This window comes from Patella vulgata, chromosome 7 (assembly GCF_932274485.2).
Source record: "Patella vulgata chromosome 7, xgPatVulg1.2, whole genome shotgun sequence".
Taxonomy (NCBI): domain Eukaryota; kingdom Metazoa; phylum Mollusca; class Gastropoda; family Patellidae; genus Patella; species Patella vulgata.
The window spans coordinates 11065518-11091371 of NC_065885.2; the positions used below are offsets into that span (position 1 = coordinate 11065518).

The 25854-nt window shown below is 38.1% G+C and overlaps 1 protein-coding gene across 1 annotated transcript in view; it reads right to left on the reverse strand.

The window, feature by feature from the left end:
- Positions 1-25854, reverse strand: part of LOC126827883 (protein MON2 homolog) — an 89366-nt gene that overhangs the window by 51869 nt on the left and 11643 nt on the right. The window contains exons 2-3 of the mRNA XM_050557452.2: positions 8357-8467; positions 4875-5050 (exon numbers count right to left, since the gene is read on the reverse strand). Coding sequence (XP_050413409.1) covers positions 4875-5050; positions 8357-8467 — 287 coding nt within the window. The remainder of the gene's footprint in view (positions 1-4874; positions 5051-8356; positions 8468-25854) is intronic.

Sequence of the window (25854 nt, forward strand, 5' to 3'; positions counted from 1 at the left end):
CTTTATTTTCCAGGGGGGGGGGGGGGGGATGGACGAATGGTTAGCATGTGCGCACTGTATCATAAGACCTGTCATTGGCGTGGTTTCGAATTTCTGGTTGTACGTGACAAGGAGTAGGGTCGCCTGTTCAACCTCGTGGGTTTTCTCTGGGTCCTCCAGTTTCCTCCCAATGCTAAAGACCCCTATGCGCAAGCGAATTATTTAAATAAAATTAACCATATGTTAGTCCCGAAATGACCTAGTTTGTGTCGAGTGGACGTTAAACCTGATTTCTCTCACTCTCTTTAAATTCCATACATAGACTTTACAGTAATCTACCACTTAACCCAAGTCTTGTCTGTGAAATCCAACAAAAGTATTATTACATTGCGGCCCTTGTGTACCAATTAATGTTCTTAATCTTAATAGGCACTATTACAACATCTGATAAAACCTTTTAAAGACAGACAGTCACATTCATGAATTGATGTCCATCACGAAATGAAGAAATAAAGGAGAGATATATTAACCTGACAATTGTTGTATATATTTTATGTTTCTTGACCATAAATATAGAAGTACTTGACTATACTTTAAAGGACAATATTAGTATGTGATAGAGCTGGTTAAACACATTCCAAATATAATTTTAACACAGAGATCATTGCTACGATAGCTGAGTAATACAGGTTTCCTGAATCGGAAGTGACGATCGCCAAAGGAAAACACAAGTCATCCCTCTATATAACTGACTGAAGTGACGAGTGATAACAGATACATGGCCAAATTTCTGCTCACTAATAATTCCTTCCAAGACCGAAAGTTTTTATATCACATATGCGATAATGACTGACACCAATATTGTCCTTTAAAATGACAGATATCTGATCCATATATTCAGAATACCATATTAGTGTGAGGAGAGGGGGGGGGGTGTTAGATCACAAGGACTGTCATTGAGTTGAGAGGCGTGGTTTCGATTCCCCACTTGTAGGGCTGCCTGTCCAACCCGGTGGGTTTTCTCTCTCTCTTTCTCTCTCTCAGGGGTCATGGTGGCTAAGTGGGTAAGAGGCTGGCTCAATACAAAGGAAGTCGGGTGTTCAATTCCTGTCTAGTCGTTTAGATGGGACAAAAAAACAAGGTCAGATGTACACATTGGCATGCACGTAAAAAATCCCTTGACAGTTGGAATTCGATATAAGAGTAGGCCTTAGTGCTGCTGTCCGGGCAAAATTTCCCTCATAGCACACTGTATGACGTATGCCTGTCTTTAGTAGCCCAGTTCAGAGCAGAACAGTAGGATGCTAAACCCCATTTCATCTCTCTCTCTCTCTCTCTCTCTCTCTCTCTCTCTCTCTCTCTTAAATTTATTTAATACAATAATCCATTAGTCCTTGAAATTGTTTTTCAGCTAAGAAATGTTTACATCAGTTGAAGTGGTGCAGCATTAATGTAAGTACTTAATTGGAATTAAACCCCATTCCATTTAATTTCATAATTTGAAATTTCCATCTTTACATCAAAGGCTTATGGTACTATTTCATCATCTCATGGCCATTAAGATTATAGTTTGCTGACCACAAAACAAGATTAACTTATCAAAAACGAACACGAAATGAAACTAATCTGTGATAGTAGTAGTAGTACGTAAACAGGAACTACCGAGAAATATGATAAGAAGCATTTAAATGGGGACAGAAATCATATCATATGAGCAGACATAAATGAAAGACGGGTGAAATGACATAATCTCGAGTATTAAGAAGGGATTTAGGAAAGGCTTTGGGATGTCATCTCTGTTTTTTGTCTGTCTGAGTGCTTTTTTTTTTGGCCATCTAATAACACATAAGTCGTGTTTGAAAGAACTAACTAGTAAACTTGAATATGGTATCCTTCATTTTTTGTTATTTCATGATGAGCTAGATTAAGCAAAGAAAAACATGGCAAGTGAACATACTAAGGTTTCCTCGAATCTGTCACATAATTGAAATATTGCATGACATTATCTGTTACTGACGGTCTATGTAATGGCGTTTCTCTGTGTACAAACAGTAAACATCCATCAAGTTAAATTACTCTCACAATTTTTCAGTTCAACATTTGTTTTTCTGGTAGGTGTTGAGCAGCTGCCAATTATAAGAGTTTACCTTTTGGAATCTTCTGTATTTCACAACCATAAATTTTAAGCCAGTAAATTAATGTTGCCAAAAGAATTGTTGAAAGCAGAAAGAAACTATCATGTGTATTTTTTAGTTGAATAGGAGATTAGTCATAGTATTATATTCAGTTATAACAAGTGGTAAAGATCCCCCAGAAATTTGGGCAAGCATTACATCAACTATTCCACCTAATTTTTTTTTAGAATATCTTCAGGATTGATATTCAAGTCTAAAACTCTGAAGTACCAAAAATCTCTATAATATTATCAATATTTGTATCCTTAAAAAAAAGTCACATTTTGGTATATTCGCCAAGATCGGTGATATTAGCAAGCACTTGAGCCTGTACCCCTCCATGTCCACAAATTCCAAGTGATAATATTAGTGGCAGTAGTATTGGCTAAATCTATTTGTTAAGGCCAGCTCAATTTTAGTCAAGCTCGCTGAGATGTAAATAAGGTTATGACTTGTGATTGTTGGCGAAATAATAGGTTAGGGTTAGGGTTATGGTAAGCATTAGGGCTAGGTCCAGGGTTTGGGTTAGGGTTGGGATTAGTGCTAGCCTTGTTTACACCTTTTGACCTTTGACCAAATTGGAAGTTGGCCTTGTCAAAAAGATCTAACCAAGTAGTATCTTGTGGTTTCATGTCTGCTTCCACAATAGTAGGGGATCACGGTGGCTAAGTGGGTAAGACGCTGGCACACTAGTCTGGAGGTTGGGTGTTCGATCCCTGCATCGGCCGAGAAAGTACATCCAGATTTCCCGGCTTGGTTCTCCCTTGTCAGTGATGCAGGACGGAGGGCCTGACAAGGACAGCTGTCTAGTCTTTCGGATGGGACGAAAAACCGAGGTCCCGTGTACACATTGACGTGCACGTAAAAGATCCTTTGACAGTTGGAATTCGATATATGAGTAGGCCATAGTGCCGTTGTCCGGGCAAAATTTCACTCTGCCTTCGTACACCACTGCTTACAACTACATATTTTTCTATATGCTGGTACATGTATCAGTACATGCGGTACGAAAGAAGTGATATAAACAGAAATCGCAACCCTTATGAATGGCAGAAAGGGGGGGGCGGGGTACTCTGCCTCGTACACTACTGCTTACAACTACATGTTTTTCTATATGTATCATTACATGCCGTATGAAAGAATTGTTATAAATAGAGATCACAACTCTTATTATAATAATGATAGGTATGGCAGGGTAGTGTATTAATCAGGAGGAATCCTTGTAAATATCAATTTCTAATCACTGATAATTACTTTCCCTGTCTGACCAAAGTTTGCTGAAGTCTCACCTAGACTATTTACATTATTTGAACCCTGTGGTGTAAGCAGAAAATCGAATCTATACAAGGGTATTATATTAGTTGACCAAAACGGTTTGTTTTTTTGCTGATGAATGTGGTAACCTACTACATGTTAATGCATTGATCGTTGGATTCCCTTTCCTACGAAATTTCATTACCAGCTTTGCATGACTTTATTATATGCATCAAATTTGATGTGTTTTAAAAGTCGAGAGCGAGACATTAAGTAATATACTGATGCTAATACGTGATCGCCAGCTTTTGATATTTGATTGGCAAGGTCTTGATCCCTACCATTATTTGATATAATGATTCAAAAACATCAAAGGATGATGTTTCATCTGTGGTTAATTGTCTTTTATGTGATCAATCACACGGGGCACAACAAATAAAACTGGGATTAACTAGATCTATTCAAAAAATGCTGTAGAAAGGAAATGCCCACCAACAGCTAAGTCGTCCAGAAAGTTACGAGATAAAAAAAATCAAAAACATTCAAGACTGGATCATAAGATGCTAACAAGATTTCATAACAAAGGGGAATAACTCTGGATGTTGTGGAAAAATCTTTGAATATCTATTCAAATGGTGCGTTTGAAAGGAAATGCCCACCAACAGCCAAGTCATCCAAAAAGTTGCGAGCTAAAAAAATCAAACACATTAAAGGGCTAAACCCGATATTTTTGGGAAAATAAAACTGCTTAATTTTGTGTTAAAATCCCTTTAATTCCTCTATCTAAGGGCCGAGCAACTAACTCAAATGGGACACTCATTACCAAAATTAATCAGTCAGCTTTAAACTGGACACATGTACAAATTAAACGATTTATGGTGATTTTAAACAGTTTTTACAAATTTTTAAACAAAAATTAGTGCTAGATACACAAGATTAAACGATACCTGGGTTACAGTGTAATGAGACAGGCAACTCATGTCAATTTAAAAAAGATAAATGAATTATTGTAGCCTCTACTGTGCTGACAAGAAGATTGAACGATGGACAGACAGGCACACGGATATGGTGATAAAGTACAACCACTTAAAAATGTGGGCATATAAAAAGCGCTCTTCTGAAGTGGGAGTAAACAAGATTTGCAAGAGAATCATCCACCCCTTTTGATCAGATGGAAACCCATTTTGATTTGACCAGCTCTGGGGGCAGAATATTATAGGGAGAACACTAACAGAGAGAGAGAGAGAGAGAGAGAGAGAGGGGGTTTAACGTCCACTCAACACAAACCCAGAGAAAACCCACACGGTTACACAGGCGACCCTACTCCTTGTCACGTACAACTGGGGAATGGAAACTATGCCAGTTGACTCAATGCCAGAGCTTATGATACAGCGTGCATGTACTAACCATTCGGCTATCCAACCCCCCAGAACACTAACAAGTGTATGTATATTATTTGAAGCTTACCTTTGAGTGTTCTTAACAGCTCCAATGACTCCTAATATTAAAGGCCATCCATGCAATAGTTTGTATCCATTATTGTGTAGAATAGTAAGAACACATTCCAATTGTTTCTGTCGAATATCAGAATGGGTAACATTAGATAGTTCCTGCAATGGTGCCAAGATTGTCTTCTGTAGTTTCTGAAATAAAATAAATCCCATCCCTGTAATTATTCTTTCAAAACATAAAATGATTATATAAAAAAAAATACAGTACAAATTGAGTTATACAAAAGTCCCAAAATGTCAAAATTGAGGTAAAATATAAACTTTATGACATACACAATCGAAAGTAGAAAAATGAATTTGGCCAAAAAGTGTCTATTGATGTCACTCATCTGTATCCCTCTTAGACAGAAATATTAGTTTTTGGTACAAGCCAACTCATTCTTCATGAAGGTATTTTAATACCAAGATGTGCTTATACATGATAACAACAGTCTTTACATTACAATAGTACATAGTTGACTTATGGGTGAGAGAGAGAGAGAGAGAGAGAGAGATGGGGTTTAACATCCACTTGACGCAAACTAGGTCATTGCCGGACTAACACATGGTTCAATTTTTTATTTCAATAATTCACTTGTGCGTAGGGGTCTTTAGCAGTGGGAGGAAACCGGAGGACCCGGAGAAAACCCATGAGGTTGGACAGGCATCCCCTACTCCTTGTTTGACTTATGGGAGCCGCGGTGGCTCAGAGCTCAAGGCACTGGCTCACTTATATGGAGGATCTGTGTTCCATCCCGATGTTGGTAGAGAAGTTCATCAGGATTTTCTGGCGTTGTCTCTGCTTGTCAGTATTACAGGACAGAGGTCGGAGGGCCTGGCAATGGTAGTCTCCTATATAAGCATTGTTGTGTACGTAAAAGAACGGCAATACTATATACCGGAAAACTACTGGAAAACTACCGGAAAACACCATTTTATACTGAATACCGGAAAACACTGGAAAAATACCCTAAATAGGTAACCCGGAGACTGGCACCCTAACCCTAAATAGGTAACCCGGAGCCTGGTCCTCTCTGTGCCTGGGTTAGGATTAGGGTTAGGGTTAGTTTTCGGTTTATAGTATAGCCCCTTCTGGTTACCTATTTAGGGTGTTTTCCGGTATTTAGTGTGTTTTCCGGTATTCTGTATAACATGGTGTTTTCCAGTGTTTTCGGTAGTTTTTCAGTGTTTTCCGGTTGTTTTCTGGTGTTTTTCGGTGTTTTCCGGTACATAGTATAGCAGTAAAAGAACCCCAGGCAGTTTCGTACTCGTACAAGTGTGTGATCAAATTTTAAGAATATAGATTTTTTTTTGTTTTAACACAGTTTATTATTTGTATATCAACAATTAGGATAAAATGCTTGAGGATGTATTCTAATACTTGCACAATTTCATTTAAATTCTTCCATTATCAAAAATATAAATACAGGCAAACGACTATGAAGCACATCAATACATCTGTAGCCCATAGAACAACAAAAGTTATTAAGCAGCGAAAATTACTTTAGGTAAAAGAGCGAAAGAAGTTAATATTCAGTAAGCAGATGAACCGATGGCCAATTAACGATGAATGTCTCGTCTATTCTAAACATTAATCAAGAACATTACCACCTTCATCAACCGTAAAAAATATCATCATGAACAAAATGGTCATTCGCCAATCCAATTTGTGACTTATTGGTCCATGAAAATTGCTTTATAAAGCTCAAATGATATTTAAAGTTTGACAATGATGATGAAGCTACAAGGAATTTGTTAAATAACAAGACAAATAATGAGGTACGTAGATGAGTTCTTCCACCATTACTTTTATTATTTAATATTCAAGTGATCGTGTCAATGAGTTTAAACTTCATCAGTGGCATAGTTAAGAGTTTGGAGCACCTGGGGCAGTCCTGCAAAGTTAAGATATTGTGCCTCCTGGTGCATTCCTTGCATAGTTCAGATTTTGTGCCACCTGGTGTGTTCCTTGCATAGTTCAGACTTTGTGCCACCTGGTGTGTTCCTTGCATAGTTCAGACTTTGGGCCACCTGGTGCGTTCCTTGCATAGTTCAGACTTTGTGCCACCTGGTGCGTTCCTTGCATAGTTCAGACTTTGTGCCACCTAGTGCGTTCCTTGCATAGTTCAGACTTTGTGCCACCTGAAACTTTCCTTGCATAGTTCAAACTTTGTGCCACCTGGTGCGTTCCTTGCATAGTTCAGACTTTGTGCCACCTGGAGCGTTCCTTGCATAGTTCACACTTTGTGCCACCTGGTGCGTTCCTTGCATAGTTCAGACTTTGTGCCACTTGGAGCGTTCCTGGCATAGTTCACACTTTGTGCCACCTGGTGCGTTCCTTGCATAGTTCAGACTTTGTGCCACTTGGAGCGTTCCTGGCATAGTTCAGACTTTGTGCCACTTGGAGCGATCCTTGCAATCTCCCCCAACCACTCCTCTTCCAAAAAACACCACACAATATGAATCAAATAGACTTTGACTGTTAAAAAGCTGTGTTCTTGTGGAAACAAAAAATTGTGTCAACAGGAATCTTTCTACTGTCCCAACATAAAAATAACTTTTTTTCAATGCAGTAGACTAAAAGTGGTCTTCCCCCAGCAAGTGCTGCTACCGTCAGAGCTCCCATCCCAGGTATGCTACTTCATTAACCCAATTTTCTATAGTTTTATCATCACAATTTTAGATAGCTTTAGGTCTAAACGGCTTTTACTCATTATGTTTGTAACATCATCAGATGATATCACATACCTTAAAGAGCAATATTAGTGAAAAGAGGCATTTACCAGAGTAAATTTTTCATCATAAAATTAACAAGATCAGAATTTAAGGGATGGATATTAAAACAAATTATCAAACAAGAATAAACAAGTTGCTAATCAAAGTAATATATCTACGTTTAAAGGGGTCCAGTTGAAGGGCGGGGAGCGAATGGTTAACGCATGTGCATTGTATTATACTGTCTGTCATTGAGTCAAGTTGCGCTGTTTCGATTCTCCGCTTGTACGTGACAAGGAGTTCGGTTGCCAGTCCAACCTCGTGGGTTTTCTTCGGGTCCTCCAGTTTCCTCCCACTGCTAAAGACCCCTACGCGCAAGCGAATTATTGAAATAAAATTGAACTATGTGTTCGTCCTGAAATGACCTGGTTTAAGGCAAGTGGGTGTTAAACCCCATTTCTCTCTCTCTCCAGTTATACATACTGGTAGGCCTACTATATGATGGTCCCTCTACAAACTTACCAAATCTTGCAAACCTCAAACATTTCTCAAATTCTAATTTTGAAATCAATTGGCAACCAAAATAAAGTTTCTGTACAGTAGATGATGTTGAGAAATAAACAATGGGAATTATTCAAGAATATTGAAAATACCGGTACTTAGGTTCAAGCTGTTAGAATTTATAAATTAATAGACAAATTTAACAAACTATACACAGCAAATAAGGTATATTTTATGACCTACCAGATTCTCTTCAAGTGGTGTATCATATTTAAAAGCAAGAGCTGCTCGAACCAATGATGTCACTGCTTCAGCTCCCCAATTTCTCATACCTGAGTAAGGATGTTGACAAACCTGAAAATAAAATGGAAAAAAATTTAAAATGACATATGAGACAAAATGGGGTTCAATGTCTTACTTTTCAACCTAAAATATTCCAATCTGATTAAAATACAGATCTATATTTCGTTTCGTTTTTTTTAATACTTTTGATGGCCTACACAACATAAAGATCTGACAATTTGTATGCGAAGGTCGAGTCAGGGGTCCTACAAGCGGCTTTTGACCCTATGATGTTAGACATTGATTAATCAATAAGCGTTGACTTTTCTAGTGGTTTACCCACAGTTCCCTAACACATCGCTTCATTGGCTTATCCCTCACTTCAACCAAAACACCGGTATTATAACAACTCTTCCATATCCTAGTGCAGTATCCCAGACAAGTAAAACGAAATTTTGAACTATAAAAAACGAAACGAAATAGGATCTGTGTTTTAATCAGATTGAGGATATTCCTATCGATAGTCAGTGATCACACAGCTTGACTATCATGTCCTGCTTCCTGGCCGTAGAAGACTACTATCTTCAAAAATAAATTCAGACTTGGATTTCAGAAGTATCCACTAAACAGAAAATATACTGTTCCATTGTGAAGAAATGGTTCTAGAAGATGTGTCACTAACCAATTTAAAAAGAACAAGTATGCAGTGCAGGAGCCATCTGACAAGAATGTCCTGGTTTTTAATCTTGGGGAAAAACCTTTGTGATTTTTCAAACCCGACCATCATTAGTCAGGTGTGGTGAAATTCAGACTGAAATGGAAAGTCTGCCTAGTTGTTTGGATGTTACAGAAAATTATGTCCATCAGTGCACTCATTGGTGTGCAAATAAAACCTTGTCCATTGAAATCAAGGAAGAGTAGATGTCTGTCAGTACACCCATTGGTGTGCAGATAAAAGAGGGAGAGAGAAATGGGGTTTAATCTCCACTCAACACAAACTAGGTTATTAAGGAACTGACACCTGGTTCAATTTTATTTCAATAATTCACTTGTGCGTAGGGGTCTTTAGCAGTGGGAGGAAACCAGAGGACCCGAAGAAACCCACAAGGTTGTACAGGCGACCCTACTCCTTGTCAGGTACAACCGGGGAATCAAAACCATGGCAGTTGACTCAATGACAGACAGTATGATACAGTGCGCACATGCTAACCATTTGACCATCCAACCCCCTGTGTAGATAAAAGAACTTTACAAGTTGAAATGAAAGAAGAGTAGGAGTACTTAACAATTCTATCTCAAAATGCAAACTTAACCATATCTTTGTCTAAAAATGGCAGAAGTAATGTGTTGACAAGAGATAAAAACTGCAATTCCTTTCAAATCTATTCCAGTAATTTTGAACAAAGAACATAAAAAATATTGATAAATAGTTTGTTATAAAACTGTATGTAGGTGTACTGAACTATAAGTAATCTATATATATATTTGTGACTGTCGTTTGTCTGTCTGTCTGTCTGTCTGTTCGGGGTTGGCGGCTACACTATGGTCTGCCCTGAGTCTGAAATTTGGGGTATAGGGGTAGCTCGGACCGGGGAGTAACATAGGCCAGGTGGCGTTAGTCTACCACTTCCGGTTTCGAAGTTATGACCCCCGAGCGAAGCCGGTCTGTTCGGGGTTGGCGGCTACACTAGGTCTGCCCCGAGTCTGAAATTTGGGGTATAGGGGTAGCTCCGACCGGGGAGTAACATACACCAGGTGGCGTTAGTCTACCACTTCCGGTTTCGGAGTTATGACCCCCGAGCGAAGTCTGTCTGTTCGGGGTTGGCGGCTACATCTGCCCCGAGTCTGAAATTTGGGGTATAGGGGTAGCTCGGACCAGGGAGTAACATAGGCCAGGTGGCGTTAGTCTACCACTTCCGGTTTCGGAGTTATGACCCCCGAGCGAAGCCGGTCTGTTTGGGGTTGGCCGCTACACAAGGTCTGCCCCGACTCTGAAATTTGGGGTATAGGAATAGCTCGGACCGCGGAGTAACATAGGCCAGGTGGCGTTAGTCTACCACTTCCGGTTGCGGAGTTATGACCCCCGAGCGAAGTCTGTCTGTTCGGGGTTGGCGGCTACACTAGGTCTGCCCCGAGTCTGAAATTTGGGGAATAGGGGTAGCTCTGACCGGGGAGTAACATAGGCCAGGTGGCGTTAGTCTGCCACTTCCGGTTTCGGAGTTATGACCCCCGTGCGAAGTCTGTTCGGGGTTGGCGGCTACATCTGCCCCGAGTCTGAAATTTGGGGTATAGGGGTAGGTCGGACCGGGCAGTAACATAGGCCAGGTGGCGTTAATCTACCACTTCCGGTTTCAGAGTTATGACCCCCGAGCGAAGCCGGGTATCCTGCTAGTATCTATAATATATTTCAAAACAAAAAAAAAGACAAATGGCTCCTTAAGTCTACAACTAATTTATATAATCTATCAAGAATAGGTAATTGTATCAACGATTTAAGAGGCTTCAACATCATTTAATTTCAGGCAGAAAGCAAATTGAATCCAAATGACAGAATAATGATCTTGATCTTTGCAAAACGTAGCAAACAAAACATATGCCCACAGCAGCTATATTGACCAGATTGTCTATAGTTAAATAAGGAACTAATTATCTTTATACTGCGAAAAATATTCTTTATAATATTCTATAATCTGATCATGGACATTAACCATAGAAGTAATTATGAGAGAGAGAGAGACAGAGAGAGTGAGAGAGAGAGAGAGAGGGAGGAAAAATTATATACCACTACAAATTGAACTATCTCAGCATATTCTGGTATTTTTTTATTCAAATTTAATCCTGCAGATTTAGATGGTAAAGAGAGAGAGAGAGAAATGGGATTTAACGTCCACTCGACACAAACTAGGTCATTTTGGGACTAACATATGGTTTAATTTTCTTTCAATAATTTGCTTGCATGTAGGGGTCTTTAGCAGTGGGGGAAAACTGGATTTAGATGGTAGACAAAATGACTTCCTTTAAATATTTTAATCTCTTCTTACTCTATTGTGTCCAATTGCATGCATGAAGGGACCATTTTTAATTTAATTTTTTACCAATAAATCCCTTCACATTCAGTGCACATGCAAGTGATGAAACCTACACTGTACGAAGACTAGTCTTTGTCCAGTTCATCACACACCCATATTTGAATTTATTCATTTTAATCATGAATGGATACATTTCCGACACATCAGATATTCATCCAACATGAGAGATCAATTCGGATCATTATTAATAACATTTTGGCATTTTTTTTTAGGCAATCAAAACAGAAATGGGTCTTTAACATTTGTAGAAATGAGGATAACGAGGTCGTCATAGCCACATTTAATAAACTCTCTTCATAACTTTTTCTACCCAGACACGTTAATATTTGCAAGGTCACATTCAGCTGATCTTGAGACTGATCAAATTTCTATTAGCCAAATTTATGTCCAACTCCTAATAATCAGGACGCGTCAATTATAGCCATAAAAATCCAACCTCTTGAATATTGTGTTACATTGCACAATAAAATTAACTTTTCTTTTTTCTACAAACAGACTGTATTGAATTTTCTAAGAATGTTTCTCGATGCAGCACACTTGTAATTTTTGCTTGCTTTATATGTCTCAGCTCTTTGCGTATTTTAATCATTGGGGGCCAGAACATGATTTTTATGGAGAGAGAGAGAGAAATGGGGTTTAACGTCCACTCGACACAAACTAGGTCATTTCGGGACTAACATATGGTTTTTATTTACATAATTCGCTTGCGCGTAGGGGTCTTTAGCAGTGGGAGGAAACCGGAGGACCCAGAGAAAACCCACGAGGTTGGACAGGCGACCCAACTCCTTGCCACGTACAACCGGGGATTCGAAACCATGCCAGTCGACTCAATGACAGACTTTATGGTACAGCGCGCGTACGCTAACCATTCAGCCATCCAACCCCCCTGATTTTTATGGGAAACAATCACTAGATTTATTTTATAAGCACGATGTTTCAACAGTAATCCTCTTAGAGTTATCAAGCACAGTGCTTATAATAATAAAATTAGTGATTGTATCCCATCAGGATTTTTCTGCCCTGGTTTCCCCATGTCCGTGGTGCAGGACGGAGGTCCTGACAAGGACAGATGTCTAGTCATTTGGATGGGATGAAAAACTGAGGACCCATGTGTACATAAGCATGCACGTAAAAGATCCGCTGGCAGTTGGAATTCAATATAAGAGTAGGCCACAGTGCCGCTACCTGGGCAAAATTTCCCTCATAGCACACTGTATGGCATATGCCCGTCTTCATTAGCCCAGTCGGAGCAAAACAGTAGGACGTTAAACCTCATTTCATTTCATTTCTAAATGCCACTTAAAGATTGTGTTCAAGTACATAAACAAATATTCACAATTTCAATTTATTCATAAAGAGAAAGAGAAATTAAGGGACCATTTTTAATTTAATTTTTTACCAATAAATCCCTTCCCATTCAGTGCACATGCGGAGAGAGAGAGAGAGAAATGGGGTTTAACGTCCACTCGACACAAACTAGGTCATTTCGGGACTAACATATGGTTCAATTTTATTTCAATTATTCGCATGCGCGTAGGAGTCTTTAGCAGTGAGAGGAAACCGGAGGGTCCGGAGAAAACCCACAAGGTAGAAATGAACTGAAATAGGGTTTAACATCCTACTGTTCTGCTCTGACTGGGCAAATGAAGATAGGCATATGCCATACAGTGTGCTACGGCCTTCTCTTATATCAAATTCCAACTGACAATGGATCATTTACTTGCATGCCAATGTGTACATGGGACCTCAGGCCCTTCATCCTGCACAAAATATGGAAACAAAATATGGAAAGGCTGCAGGGTTAATATACAATGTAGTAGTTGAATACGTGACAATGTGAAGATGGCTCAACTTACAAATTTTCATTCTTAATGATTACAAGATGTTCAAGAATACCGGTACGTGACAAGGAGTAGGATCGCCTGTCCAATCTCATGGGTTTTCTTCGGGTCCTCCAGTTTCCTCCCACTGCTAAAGGCGCAAGCGAATTATTGACATAAAAGTAAAACCATATGTTAGTCCCGAAATGACCTAGTTTGTGTTGGACGTTAAACCCCATTTCTCTCTCTCCCTCTCTCAAGAATACCAGTATCTATATAGTTAATATACAATTGTAGTAATTTCCCACTTGACAATGTGAAGATGGCTAAACCTACACAAATTGGCTATCTATGGTCAACGATGACCTTCTCGCTAAATACTGAAGATCCTTCAACCATTCGTCCGGAGAGCTGGTATTTTGGTCCATTTTTAATGAACTGAGATATTCAGGAAAGATATTATCAGGGGAAGAAAAGTCTTATTTTAAATTTGTCATTCTGATTAAGACGGCTTCGTTATCGTCTCCGTGCTAAGTACTAAAATCCTTCCAGCTTACGAAAAAAAATGCTAACACAGTTTCCCCTAGACATAATTCTACAGACAAATTTACAGAATGGATGAATAGAACACCGAAGACAAAGAGAAAAGAAGATCACGATTTTAGTGGATTAGAACACTTACAAAAAGATGATCGAGACGGTAGCCGTAATTAGAAATCTGATTAAAATAACGAGGAACAAAAGACCTATAGTAATCCAGGCTCTATTAAAGATAAATCTATATAACCATTTATTTTAGCTTACAATGATTAGTATTAATGTCTATGGTATACATATGTCTTAAGGATAGATCTGGAACAGACGTATCTACTTAGTTGGCATATAAAGGTTACAGATTATAAACAAGTAGGAAAGGCTGCTACAGGCCCCTCATTTTCAAGGGTACTGTTGTACTGCGCTAAAGACTTTCACATGATTCTGTACTTGCTCTATTACTAGCTATAGTATATACTGTCATTAACTTTTGGAAACGACTGGGTAAATAATTTTTACCCCTGTGGTGCTAGCAGCATACAAGATCTCACAACTACTCCCGTTTTCTTTTCTTGACAGTTCGTTATTAACCTAGCAGCAAACATAGCTACATGCCCTCATTTTCAACAGACCCAAACTAAGACTTGCAAGTAATTCTGTACTTGATAAACTTTTATCAGTGACTTGGTAAGGGATTTTTACCCTCTGGTGCTAGTCCCATACAGGACCTTATTCTTCTCTTCTTCAGGACAGTTCATTATTTATTAACTTAGTAGCAAATGTTGCTGCAGGCTAAACATTCTCGAGGATGCCATGCAAAAGACTTGCAAGTAATTCTGTACTTGATCAACATTTATCAGGGACTTGGTAAGAGATTTTTACTATCTGGTGCTAGTCCCATACAGGACCTAATTTGCCACTCATATTCTAATCTTATTCTTCTCTTCAGGACAGTTCATTAATTATTAACTTAGTAGCAAAAGTTGCTGTAGGCTAAACATTTTTGAGGATGCCATGCAAAAGATTTACAATTGATTTTGTACTATACATGGGCTTTTATTTTCGACTGGGTAAGCGATTTTTAGTCTATGGTGCTAGCCTCATGTTCCTATCTTATTCTTCTCAGTTCTTATGGACAAGTTCAAAATTAAGCTAGTTGCAAAAGATGCTATTGGCTAGGCATTTTCAAGGGCCCCACGCTAAAAACATTTATCAACAATTTGGTGTGTGATTTTTACCATATAGTGCTAGCACAGTACAGGATCTAATCTTGTGGACAGGTTGTTTGGTACAGGGATCAACTATTTGTGACTGGAATGATCATATTCCAGTCACAATTTGAAAAGTTCACTAGAAAGCACAGGGCTGTTCTGGACATAGTGGAACTTGTTGAAATTGATATCACATAAGGTCAGACATATTTTTCATATTAGGTGGCATTTGCAAATGAAGAAATTTAGTAACTTTACAATGTCAGTAAAGAATTTATGTGTTTTAACATCTATGTGTATTTTTTTCAAATTTAGGGCCCCATTATAACATATTCTACAGACCCCGGACAAGCTTAATAATATTATTTATATCTTGCCGCTTCCATTCACAAATGCTCAAGGCACCAACTCTGTAAACATTACATTAGTTAATCTAACTCGTCTTCATTGGCCCTGGGGACAATGTATAGTCCTTTGGATTGGACAAAATATCAAGGTCTTCTGTACACTATACAAGGTCCTCCCGTAAAAGAACCCTTGGCCGTTGGAATTAAATATATGAGGAGATTTTAGCGCTGCTGTCTGGGAAAAATGTCCCTAGTAGAATACTGGATGGTGTATGTCCTTCTTCATTAGCCTAGTTGGAACAGAACATTAGGATGTTAACCCCCATTTCATTCCATTACATAGGAGGTTAAGCTCCATTTCATTTTTATTTCAGCCTAATTCGGCTCTGAATAGGCACAATTTAATCTAAGCTTTCAGGTAACTAAACATAACTTTCTGTTTTAGGTCAATATAATACCATGATTTCACCATGGGGAGATTTCTTGTCTCCATAAAAAGGATACAAAGGTTTACGCACTAGATCAGAGACAGCTTTTAATGTAATGACGCATAAACCACACAGGAGACAGCCAGGTTTATTTTAGGAATAAAACCACATGTCCTAGCTACTTGGATATGGTTTAACCCATTAACATCATTTGGGCTGGTGACCCTGGGGTAAAACCAGACATTCTTAGCCAACACCAGGATTGAACCTGGGACCTCTTGGTTAGTGAACTAGAACATTATTTAGGCCCTATGGCTCCAAATTTGACAGAAATAAAGAATACATCATATAGAAATGAACTGAAATGGGATTCAGCCCCCTTCTTTCTTCACTCAACAGGCTTATGGTATATCATATAGTGGGATCACAGTGGCTAAGTGGGTAAAATGCTGGCTCGCTAGCCTGGAGGTCAGGTCTTCGATCCCTGCATTGGCCGAGAAAGTTCATCTTGTGGTTTCATTTCTGCTTCCACAATAGTAGGGGATCATGGTGGCTAAGTGGGTAAGATGCTGGCACAGTAGTCTGGAGGTTGGGTGTTCGATCCCTGCATCGGCCGAGAAAGTACATCCAGATTTCCTGGCATGGTTCCCCCTTGTCAGTGATGCAGGATGGAGGACCTGACAAGGACAGCTGTCTAGTCGATTGGATGGGACGAAAAACCGAGGTCCCGTGTACACATTGGCATGCACATAAAAGATCCCTTGACTATTGGAATTCGATATAAGAGTAGGCCGTAGTGCTGCTGTCCTGGCAAAATTTCCCTCATAGCACACTGTATGGCGTATGCCCGTCTTCATTAGCCCAGTTTGGAGCAGAACAGTAGGACGTTAGACCCCATTTCATTTCATTTCATCTATATCATATAGTAGTATAAGATATGGCTATAAAACTCTATCAACAAAAACGATAATTCATTAGATCAGAACACCTATAAGATCTTTAGCTAAGGAAGCAGACTTGACAATATGGTCTAAAATCATTCATTTATTCACAATCATCATACTCTCTCTCTACTATCAACGAATAAAAACGCTCAATATCAGTTTTGTCATAACACTAGTTGAGATCTAAACGGTAGCTATCTTGAACGAATATCTAAATTTGACCATCAAAAGGTTTAAATATAGATCCCAAATATAAAGAAGATGAATAGGTTGGCTATATCATTGACAGGTTATCAAAAGATCATAGAACACACATCATCTTTGATATAATATTGGTGGTAGTAAGATTTCATTATTCCTACACAACAGTCAAACATTGGTCTACTGACCTCATAGTTAAAGCTCCTATCAACAAGGACAGATTGGTAGACAGTTAACTGACTAATCTAAATTGCGGTACGTTTTCTGGATATCTTCTTAGGTGTCCAAATTCTTATAACAACTTAGCCAGGTTTGTGCAGAAAAGAAGGACCTTAAACCCCTTTTTGTTTCTTATAACAACATCTTTCAAATTCGGTTGATGCCATACTTCAATGACTCATGAAGGATTGATTTTTTAAATTTTATATAGTTTTAAAACTATGAGTATGTATTTAAATAAAGAGTTTGCTTTTGGATGCAGACACAGATGCAACAAGGTTACCATCTCATTCTGGTTCTATTTATTAAGCTGTAACAAATGTAATGTAAGCAGGAGAGGTCTCAATTTCATGTTAACATAAAGCGTGCCTGCCATTTGTCTGTTATTATTGATGTCTTTAAAACATGTCCAGCACAAAATTCAAAATGTCAGTGGTGATGTACACTTTGTCAGGTACGAACAACATCGTCATTTCCAGGCCTGCGTTGTGGGGGCTTTAAGTGAACAAATATATCTTTTAACAAGAGCATCGCTAACGCAGCAATATACGTCCACATTCCTGTTTTGTTTGATATGGTCCAGTTTGCATTGAGGGTCTGTGAAATAAAACTGGGTTGTAGGACTGCTATCAGTTTAACACTTCGTTCACATTAACAGAACACAATTTTATTTTAAAACAATCGATGTCTTTATTCTAAAAGCATGGCGTTTCGAATAGGTATGCAAAGTTTCAAAAGGATCTGTTAAGAATTGCGGTCTGTAGGCAAAACACAAGACACACAAACATTAGGCGTGGCTCTGTCCCAAGGGGTCGAGCATGCACCAAAAATAATAATAGAGGTCGGCCTTAGGATTAAGGAATAAGTATAAATAGTAGCCTTAGGCTATAAGGAATAAGTATAAAAAAGTTTTCAAGATGATCGATTAAGAAATGCGGTCTGCAAGTGACACACAGACATAAAAAAAGAAAATGGGCGTAGCTCTGCCCCTGGGGGTTGGGTATTCACCACAAATAATAGGGATGTTCCTTAGGACAGAAGGAATATGTATGCTAGGTTTCAAGGTGATACGATAAAAAAATGCGATCTGTAGATGACAAACAAATAAATAAATATAATGGATGGGCGTGGCTATGCCCCTGGCGGGCGAGCATGCACCAAAAACAATAGGGATCTTCCTTGGGGTATAAGGAATAAGTATACCAAGTTTGAAGAAAATCCAGTAAGAATTGCGCCCTGTAGGCGACACAAAGACACACGAAAAGAAAATGGGAAATGGGCGTGGCTCTGCCCCTGGGGGTTGGGCATGTACCCCAAACGATAGGGATGTTCCTTAGGGTACAAAGAATGTGTATGCAAGATTATAAGTTAAGAAATGTGGCCTGTAGACGACAAACAAACAAATACTAGAAATGGGCGTGGCTCTGCCCCTGGGGGTCGGGCATGCACCAAAAACAATAGGGATCTTCCTTGGGGTATAAGGAATAAGTATACCAAGTTTGAAGAAAATCCAGTAAGAATTGCGCCCTGTAGGCGACACAAAGACACACGAAAAGAAAATGGGCGTGGCTCTGCCCCTGGGGGTTGGGCATGCACCCCAAACGATAGGGATGTTCCTTAGGGTACAAAGAATGTGTATGCAAGATTATAAGTTAAGAAATGTGGCCTGTAGACGACAAACAAACAAATACTAGAAATGGGCGTGGCTCTGCCCCTGGGGGTCGGGCATGCACCAAAAACAATAGGGATCTTCCTTGGGGTATAAGGAATAAGTATACCAAGTTTGAAGAAAATCCAGTAAGAATTGCGCCCTGTAGGCGACACAAAGACACACGAAAAGAAAATGGGCGTGGCTCTGCCCCTGGGGGTTGGGCATGCACCCCAAACGATAGGGATGTTCCTTAGGGTACAAAGAATGTGTATGCAAAGTTTCAAGATTATTAGTTAAGAAATGTGGCCTGTAGACGACAAACAAACAAATACTAGAAATGGGCGTGGCTCTGCCCCGGGGGGTCGGGCATGCACCAAAAACAATAGGGATCTTCCTTGGGGTATAAGGAATAAGTATACCAAGTTTGAAGAAAATCCATGAAGAATTGCGCCCTGTAGGCGAACCACAGACACACACACACACATACATACATACACACACACACACACACACACACACACACAGACAGGGGCGACGGCATAATACGTTCACATTATGAATGTGGACGTATAAAAACTCCTCGGTTTCAGGAACTAATTTCATCTTATAACACAAAATTGTATCGTGTATTATTTGTATTATGGAATTCTAGACATATATTTCTTTTGACCAGATCCTCATCAATCCTTAAAACCGTCAAGATTGTGTTATTATCTTGTTATGTGTAGGCAGACACGTCTACATGACTTCACCATTTGTCATATTTGATATTTACTCATTGTTTTTAGTATTTTAATCTGGTTTCCTTGTAGATCTCCACTCTTTGTGAGTTATGCTTCAGACAAATCCATCATTATATAATTCCTTCAGAAAATTTTTCTTGTCCATTAGTGACAAATCTGGAACACGAACACATTATAAATAAAGCATGAAGAAAAGAAGCAGAAATCTTAAAGATTAACGCCACAATATGGATCATCTTTTGTCGTTTCAGCACTGACTTCCCGGCTATCATTTACAGAATCATAAAATTTTATTAGTTTGTGCTTTATGCGTTTGGAAGAATTCCTAAACATTAACCAAAAATGCCATCAATATTGAATGTCCTTCAGCCGGAACACATTCGAAAAGATTGTACATCTGAAGGACTTTTGATTGGTTTACATGTATCGTGATACCACACCTTGGTGTCAAAATACGAAGTCTGACAAAGTAGATAGGATAGTGCTGTGCTTTTTTAATACATACTGGCTTGTATTTCTTAAATCACTCAGAAACCATGCTTATCCAATTACAGGTTGATGGTCACATTCTCCCACAAATGGCTGAGAACTGACAGCATTAAATGATCTGCAGACAGTGAATTCAGGACAAGTCTTTTCAGAAAATGAAAGTAATATGATATAACTTCTCATCTCAACAAAAGTACAATTCACTCATTTGTATGGTTATGTGTGCAATGCTAGAGGGAGCATATTGGTGAAAGACAGAGACATTTCCACCTTTGCTTCATCAAATTCCAGTTGCCAAGAGTTATTTTATGTGCATGCTAATGCATACACAATGAAATGATATGAAATGGGGTTTAAAGTCCCACTGTTTTGTTCCTTCTGGGCTAATGAGGACGGGCATACACCATACAGTATGCTATGATGGAAAATTTGCCCGGGCAGCGGCACTATGGCCTACTCTTACATTGAATTCCAACTGCCAGGAGATCTTTTATGTGCACGCCAATGTATACACGGGACCTAGGTTATTTGTCCCACCTGAACAACTAGACAGCTGTACTTGTCAGGTCCTCCGTCTTGCTCCACTGACAAGGTGAAACCACGTCGGAAAATCCCAAGCATTTAAAAAATAATAGTGCATCTCATTTATAGAAAGGTGTTTATATAAAATTATTGAGTATTATATATAGAGCCATATTGCACGGAAAGTACACAATCACAAACCGCAAGTTCTGTCCAGATAACAGGGTCGAAGATAAAGTTGACAACAGAACTATTATCTCATCTAAAAGTGATCTGTTGAGTAGCAGTGAGAGGAGGCTAATAAATTGACTGCTAGACAGCTTCCTCTACTCCAAACCACTTCTTTCTTCTAATTAGACCTCACAAAATTACAACAAAAACTTGCTAATGAACCCCTTGAATAAAGGAGAAGTGGTATCAGGTGTTCTTGAAATTGTAAGTAAACTCTATCTTGTGTCACTTGTAATCATATACAACCAAATGAGGTGGTGGAGGGGGGATGGCTGAATGGTTAGCGTGTGTGCGCTGTATCATAAGGTCTGTCATTGAGTCAACTGCCATGGTTTCGATTCCCCGGTTGTATGTAACAAGAAATAGGGTCGTCTATTCAACATCGTGGGTTTTCTCCACGTCCTCCCACTCCTAAAACCCCTACGCACAAGCGAATTATTGAAATAAAATTAAACCATGTTAGTCCCAAAATTACCTAGTTTGTGTCGAGTGGACGTTAAACCTCATTTCTCTCTCTCTCTCTAACAACCAAATGGACTTATAGTTAGGACTTGGTACAGAAGCGCAAAGGAAATTGAAACAGGCCAAAATTATAGCCCCAAACATTAAAGAAGCTAAAATATTTTCCATAATATTCAAAATTAAAAACACAAATTAAAATTATTCAATCCATATTGATGTTGTTATGTTGCCGTGAAAATGTGGGACCCTAATATCCAATATTTAAGACACAATGAACGTTTTAAAATCTGTACATGAGTTGTGTACTTTATCGATTCAGACGCAAAAAGAATGAACAAAGAAAAACATATCCAACATTACAATGTGAAAGTAAAAAGTAATGGCTAATTCACAAATGATAAAATAATAATAAAAAAACGCGAAGAATGGGCTAATTAGGGTCAAACAATTGTCATTCAAATTGGTCTGTTCACATATTTCAATGAACATAATTGATTAGAAATTACAATGAAATTGTTAAAAATTGAATATAAATCACTTTACATACACTCATATTACATTAATATGTGCTTTTAGACACATTTATGGTTCCAAAGAATAGAGCCATACGCCCTTTAAGATATGTATTCTAGCATCATGAGCTTATCAATGTGAAATGTATGCTAGAATCATGAGCTTATCAATGTGATATGTATTATAGCATTATGAGCATAACAATGTATATGTATCCTAGCATCATGAGCTTAACAATGTATATGTATCTAGCATCATGAGCTTAACAATGTATATGTATTCTAGAATCATGAGCTTATCAATGTGATATGTATTATAGCATCATGAGCATAACAATGTATATGTATCCTAGCATCATGAGCTTAACAATGTATATGTATTCTAGCATCATGAGCTTAACAATGTATATGTATTTTAGCATCATGAGCTTCAACAATGTATATGTATTCTAACATCATGAGCTTAAACAATGTATATGTATACTAGCATCATGAGCTTAACAATGTATATGTATTCTAGCATCATGAGCTTCAACAATGTATATGTATACTAGCATCATGAGCTTAACAATGTATATGTATTCTAGCATCATGAGCTTCAACAATGTATATGTATTCTGGCATCATGAGGTTCAACAATGTATATGTATCTAGCATCATGAGCTTCAACAATGTATATGTATTCTAGCATCATGAGCTTAGACAATGTATATGTATTCTAACATCATGAGCTTAACAATGTGATATCTAGCATTTGTGAACTCAACAACATATTAAAAACAGTTGTCTCTCAGGAGCCTTGATTTGTAAGTTATCAAAAGGAGATTTATTGTCATGTACTGAAGTTGCCACTTATATTTCTCCAACAATTTATGTAACCGGTGTAGTTTCCTATCACCACTGAATCATCGTCGACCGTAACTTCCCAAGAGTCCATCAAACTACATAACCCAAAACATTTATGTAAATTCTTGTATTGTATCACAATTGCTAAGTGAATTACCAGTTTTATGTTAAATAAATGTTTTAAGTTCATACATACAGAATAATACATTGGTTATTTTTTTTAAAAAAACTGGTAATCCTTAATTCTGTGTGCAATGCGAGGTAGGAGAATTTTGCTTGGACAGTGGTGTTAGCACATATTCTTCTTTGACTTTGAAGGTTCTTTCATGGGCACACCAATTTGTGCACAGATGGACCTTGTTTTTCATCCCACACCATTCCCAGCATTCTAAGATTTCTGGATTTTTGAGCTCCACAGCACAAACGTTACTATTTAGCAAACAGCACTCAAATTATATCTTTTTTTATACAGACAAAGAGAGGAATGGGTTTAACGTCCATTCGATGTAAACTTGGTCATATGCTTCAATTTTATTTTAAGTAGGTGACTTTAGCAGTGGGAGAAAACTGGAGGACCCGTAGATAACCCACAAGGTCGGCCATGCGACCCAATTCTTTGTCATGATCTAAATCGTAGATGTTAGACATTTAGCCACCCAACCCTCCTTTTTTCTACACTTTTGTTTAACTAACCATTAATACCTATCAATTTTTGTCGTATTTTCCTCCTTTTTAAATGAAGTTAACTGTCTTTTTCTATGTAAATCAACTGTAGCGTTAACATTTATACATCTTATTGCATTGTTTTCAAGAAAAGACAAAAAGGTTTATTTTTTTTTAATCATCATTTGAAAGATACAAAAACATCTATTAACATTGGAAAAACTTAAAACTGTTATCTTCATGCATGTCTGAAGCAATATCCGACTTTATCGAGTGACTTTAAAATAGTTTTTGTGTCTATAGTGTTATAAAGAAAGGAAAGAAAATACCTTTGGGACATGATATACAGTTACTAAATCCCACAAAACTACATATAACCACTTACAATAATGAAATCTATTAAAGCTGATAGTTTTACAATCTATGGTAAACATCAATATACTTAGCTTTGTCTAATAAACTCAAAAACATGATAAAGAAAATACAGAGACATGTGATGACTCCAATAAAGTTGTAGACAAAAAAAAGGTAATTCTTTACCATTAGACCTCCATGTTCAACATCATATGGAAACAACACTTAAAGTCTCTCTGATCCTCATTTACAGAAGAGAGAGAGAGAGAGAGAGAGAGAGAGAGAGTTTAACGTCCACTTGACACAAACCATGTCATTTCAGGACTAACACATGGTTCAATTTTATTTCAATAATTAGCTTGCGGGTAGGGGATCTTTAGCAGTGGAGGGAAACCGGAGAAAACTCTCTCTCTCTTTCTCTCTCTTTCTCGCTCTCTCCCTCTCTCTCGCTCTCTCTCTCACTCTCTCACTTTCTCTCTCTCTTGGTCTCTCTCTTTCTCGCTCTCTCCCTCTCACTCTCTCTCGCACTCTCTCTCTCTCTGGTTTCCTCTCTCTCTCAGTCTGGTTTCCCCTTATCAGTAGTACAGGATGAGGAGTCTATTATAGCAAGGAAAGCACGTATGGTCGTGTGGATGAGATATAAAAACTCAGATTTAACTATGTGCTCATTGGCTTACACATAAAAAAAACCCATCACCATGAGTAGAGAAAAGTGGGATATGTTATTGCGTTAAACCACATATTTTTCATTTCCTCATACTTACAAGTGTATAACAACCTACACACACTGACTTAGATTTGCCTACACAACACCGAATTGTTGTAATCTATCTATAAACAAAACATGCCTTTTTTTAAAAAAAAAAAAAGAAAAGAAATGTTATTTCATAAGTTCACAGATATGTCCTTGATATAAGAAATACAGAACAACGATTAATGATTAAATTTATAAGGGTTACATCCATATTACTTCAAGCCTACTTCTTTATTTCACAATACACAATAATAATAGAGTAACACTATTATTGAAAAATCAATACAAGTACATCTTTTTATAACTGCTAAATCAGATGCATCCCTGTCATAAATGAAATTAATAGGGCTTGGTATTATATCAAATTCCAACTGCCAAGGGATCTTCTACGTATATGCCAATGTGTACACGGGACCTCGTTTTTTGTCTCATACACATGACTAGACAGCTGTCCCTGTCAGGTCCCCTAAATTAATAGGGCCTGCTCTTATATCGAATTCCAACTGCCAAGGGATCTTTTACGTATACGGCAATGTGTACATGAGACCTTGTTTTTTTGTCCCATACAAATGACTAGACAGCTGTCCCTGTCAGGTCCTTTGTCATGCACCATTGACAAGGGGAAACTTATAAGGGAAAACCACGCTGGAAAATCCCGATGAATTTTCACGGCCAACACTGGGATCGAACCTGGGACCTCCAGGCTAGCAATCCATGCCAGCGTCTTACTCACTTAGCCACCATGGCTCTACCCAATTAAAACTGACCATCACTTGGCCATTCCAGTAGTGATCAACAATATTATAAAATATCAAGACAAAGAATAAACCATGGGCATAAAAATATATCATCGTATCTAACTGCTTGTATTTTCATCTCATATATACTATATCTTTCCATCTTTCATCATTTTCCATTTTTTTCGAATCACTATTGGAAGTCTGAACATTTCAGGAGACATAATAAAATAAAGAGTTATTGACATAGATAATCAAATTTAGGGATTAAGTACTGTCAGATGTTTCAATGAGATTAAAGTAGTTTTACTGAATTCTATCAAGAATTTAAGGACGATGAAAACCATACTACCAAATGTCATTTAACTGTCATGTTTTTTAGAACATTTATTTTATATAATAATCAGCCATTTCAAAATATACTTCTGTTTTATTTCTCGTAACAAATTAAACTTGAATTGTTTCCATCAGATATATCTGTTTTAGTTGCTGTTAATAAGCAGCCGGCTTCAGTTGACAATTAAAGTCTCATACAAAGTCACCGACTATCTCTCAAAATACTAATGAAATTCATTCAGGTTCTGAATTAACAACAAGTCTACGAACAGCTGAATTAACAACAGCTCCTTAAACAGCTGAAGTAACAACAGCCCCTTAAACAGCTGAAGTAACAACAGTACAGCTCCTTAAACAGCTGAAGTA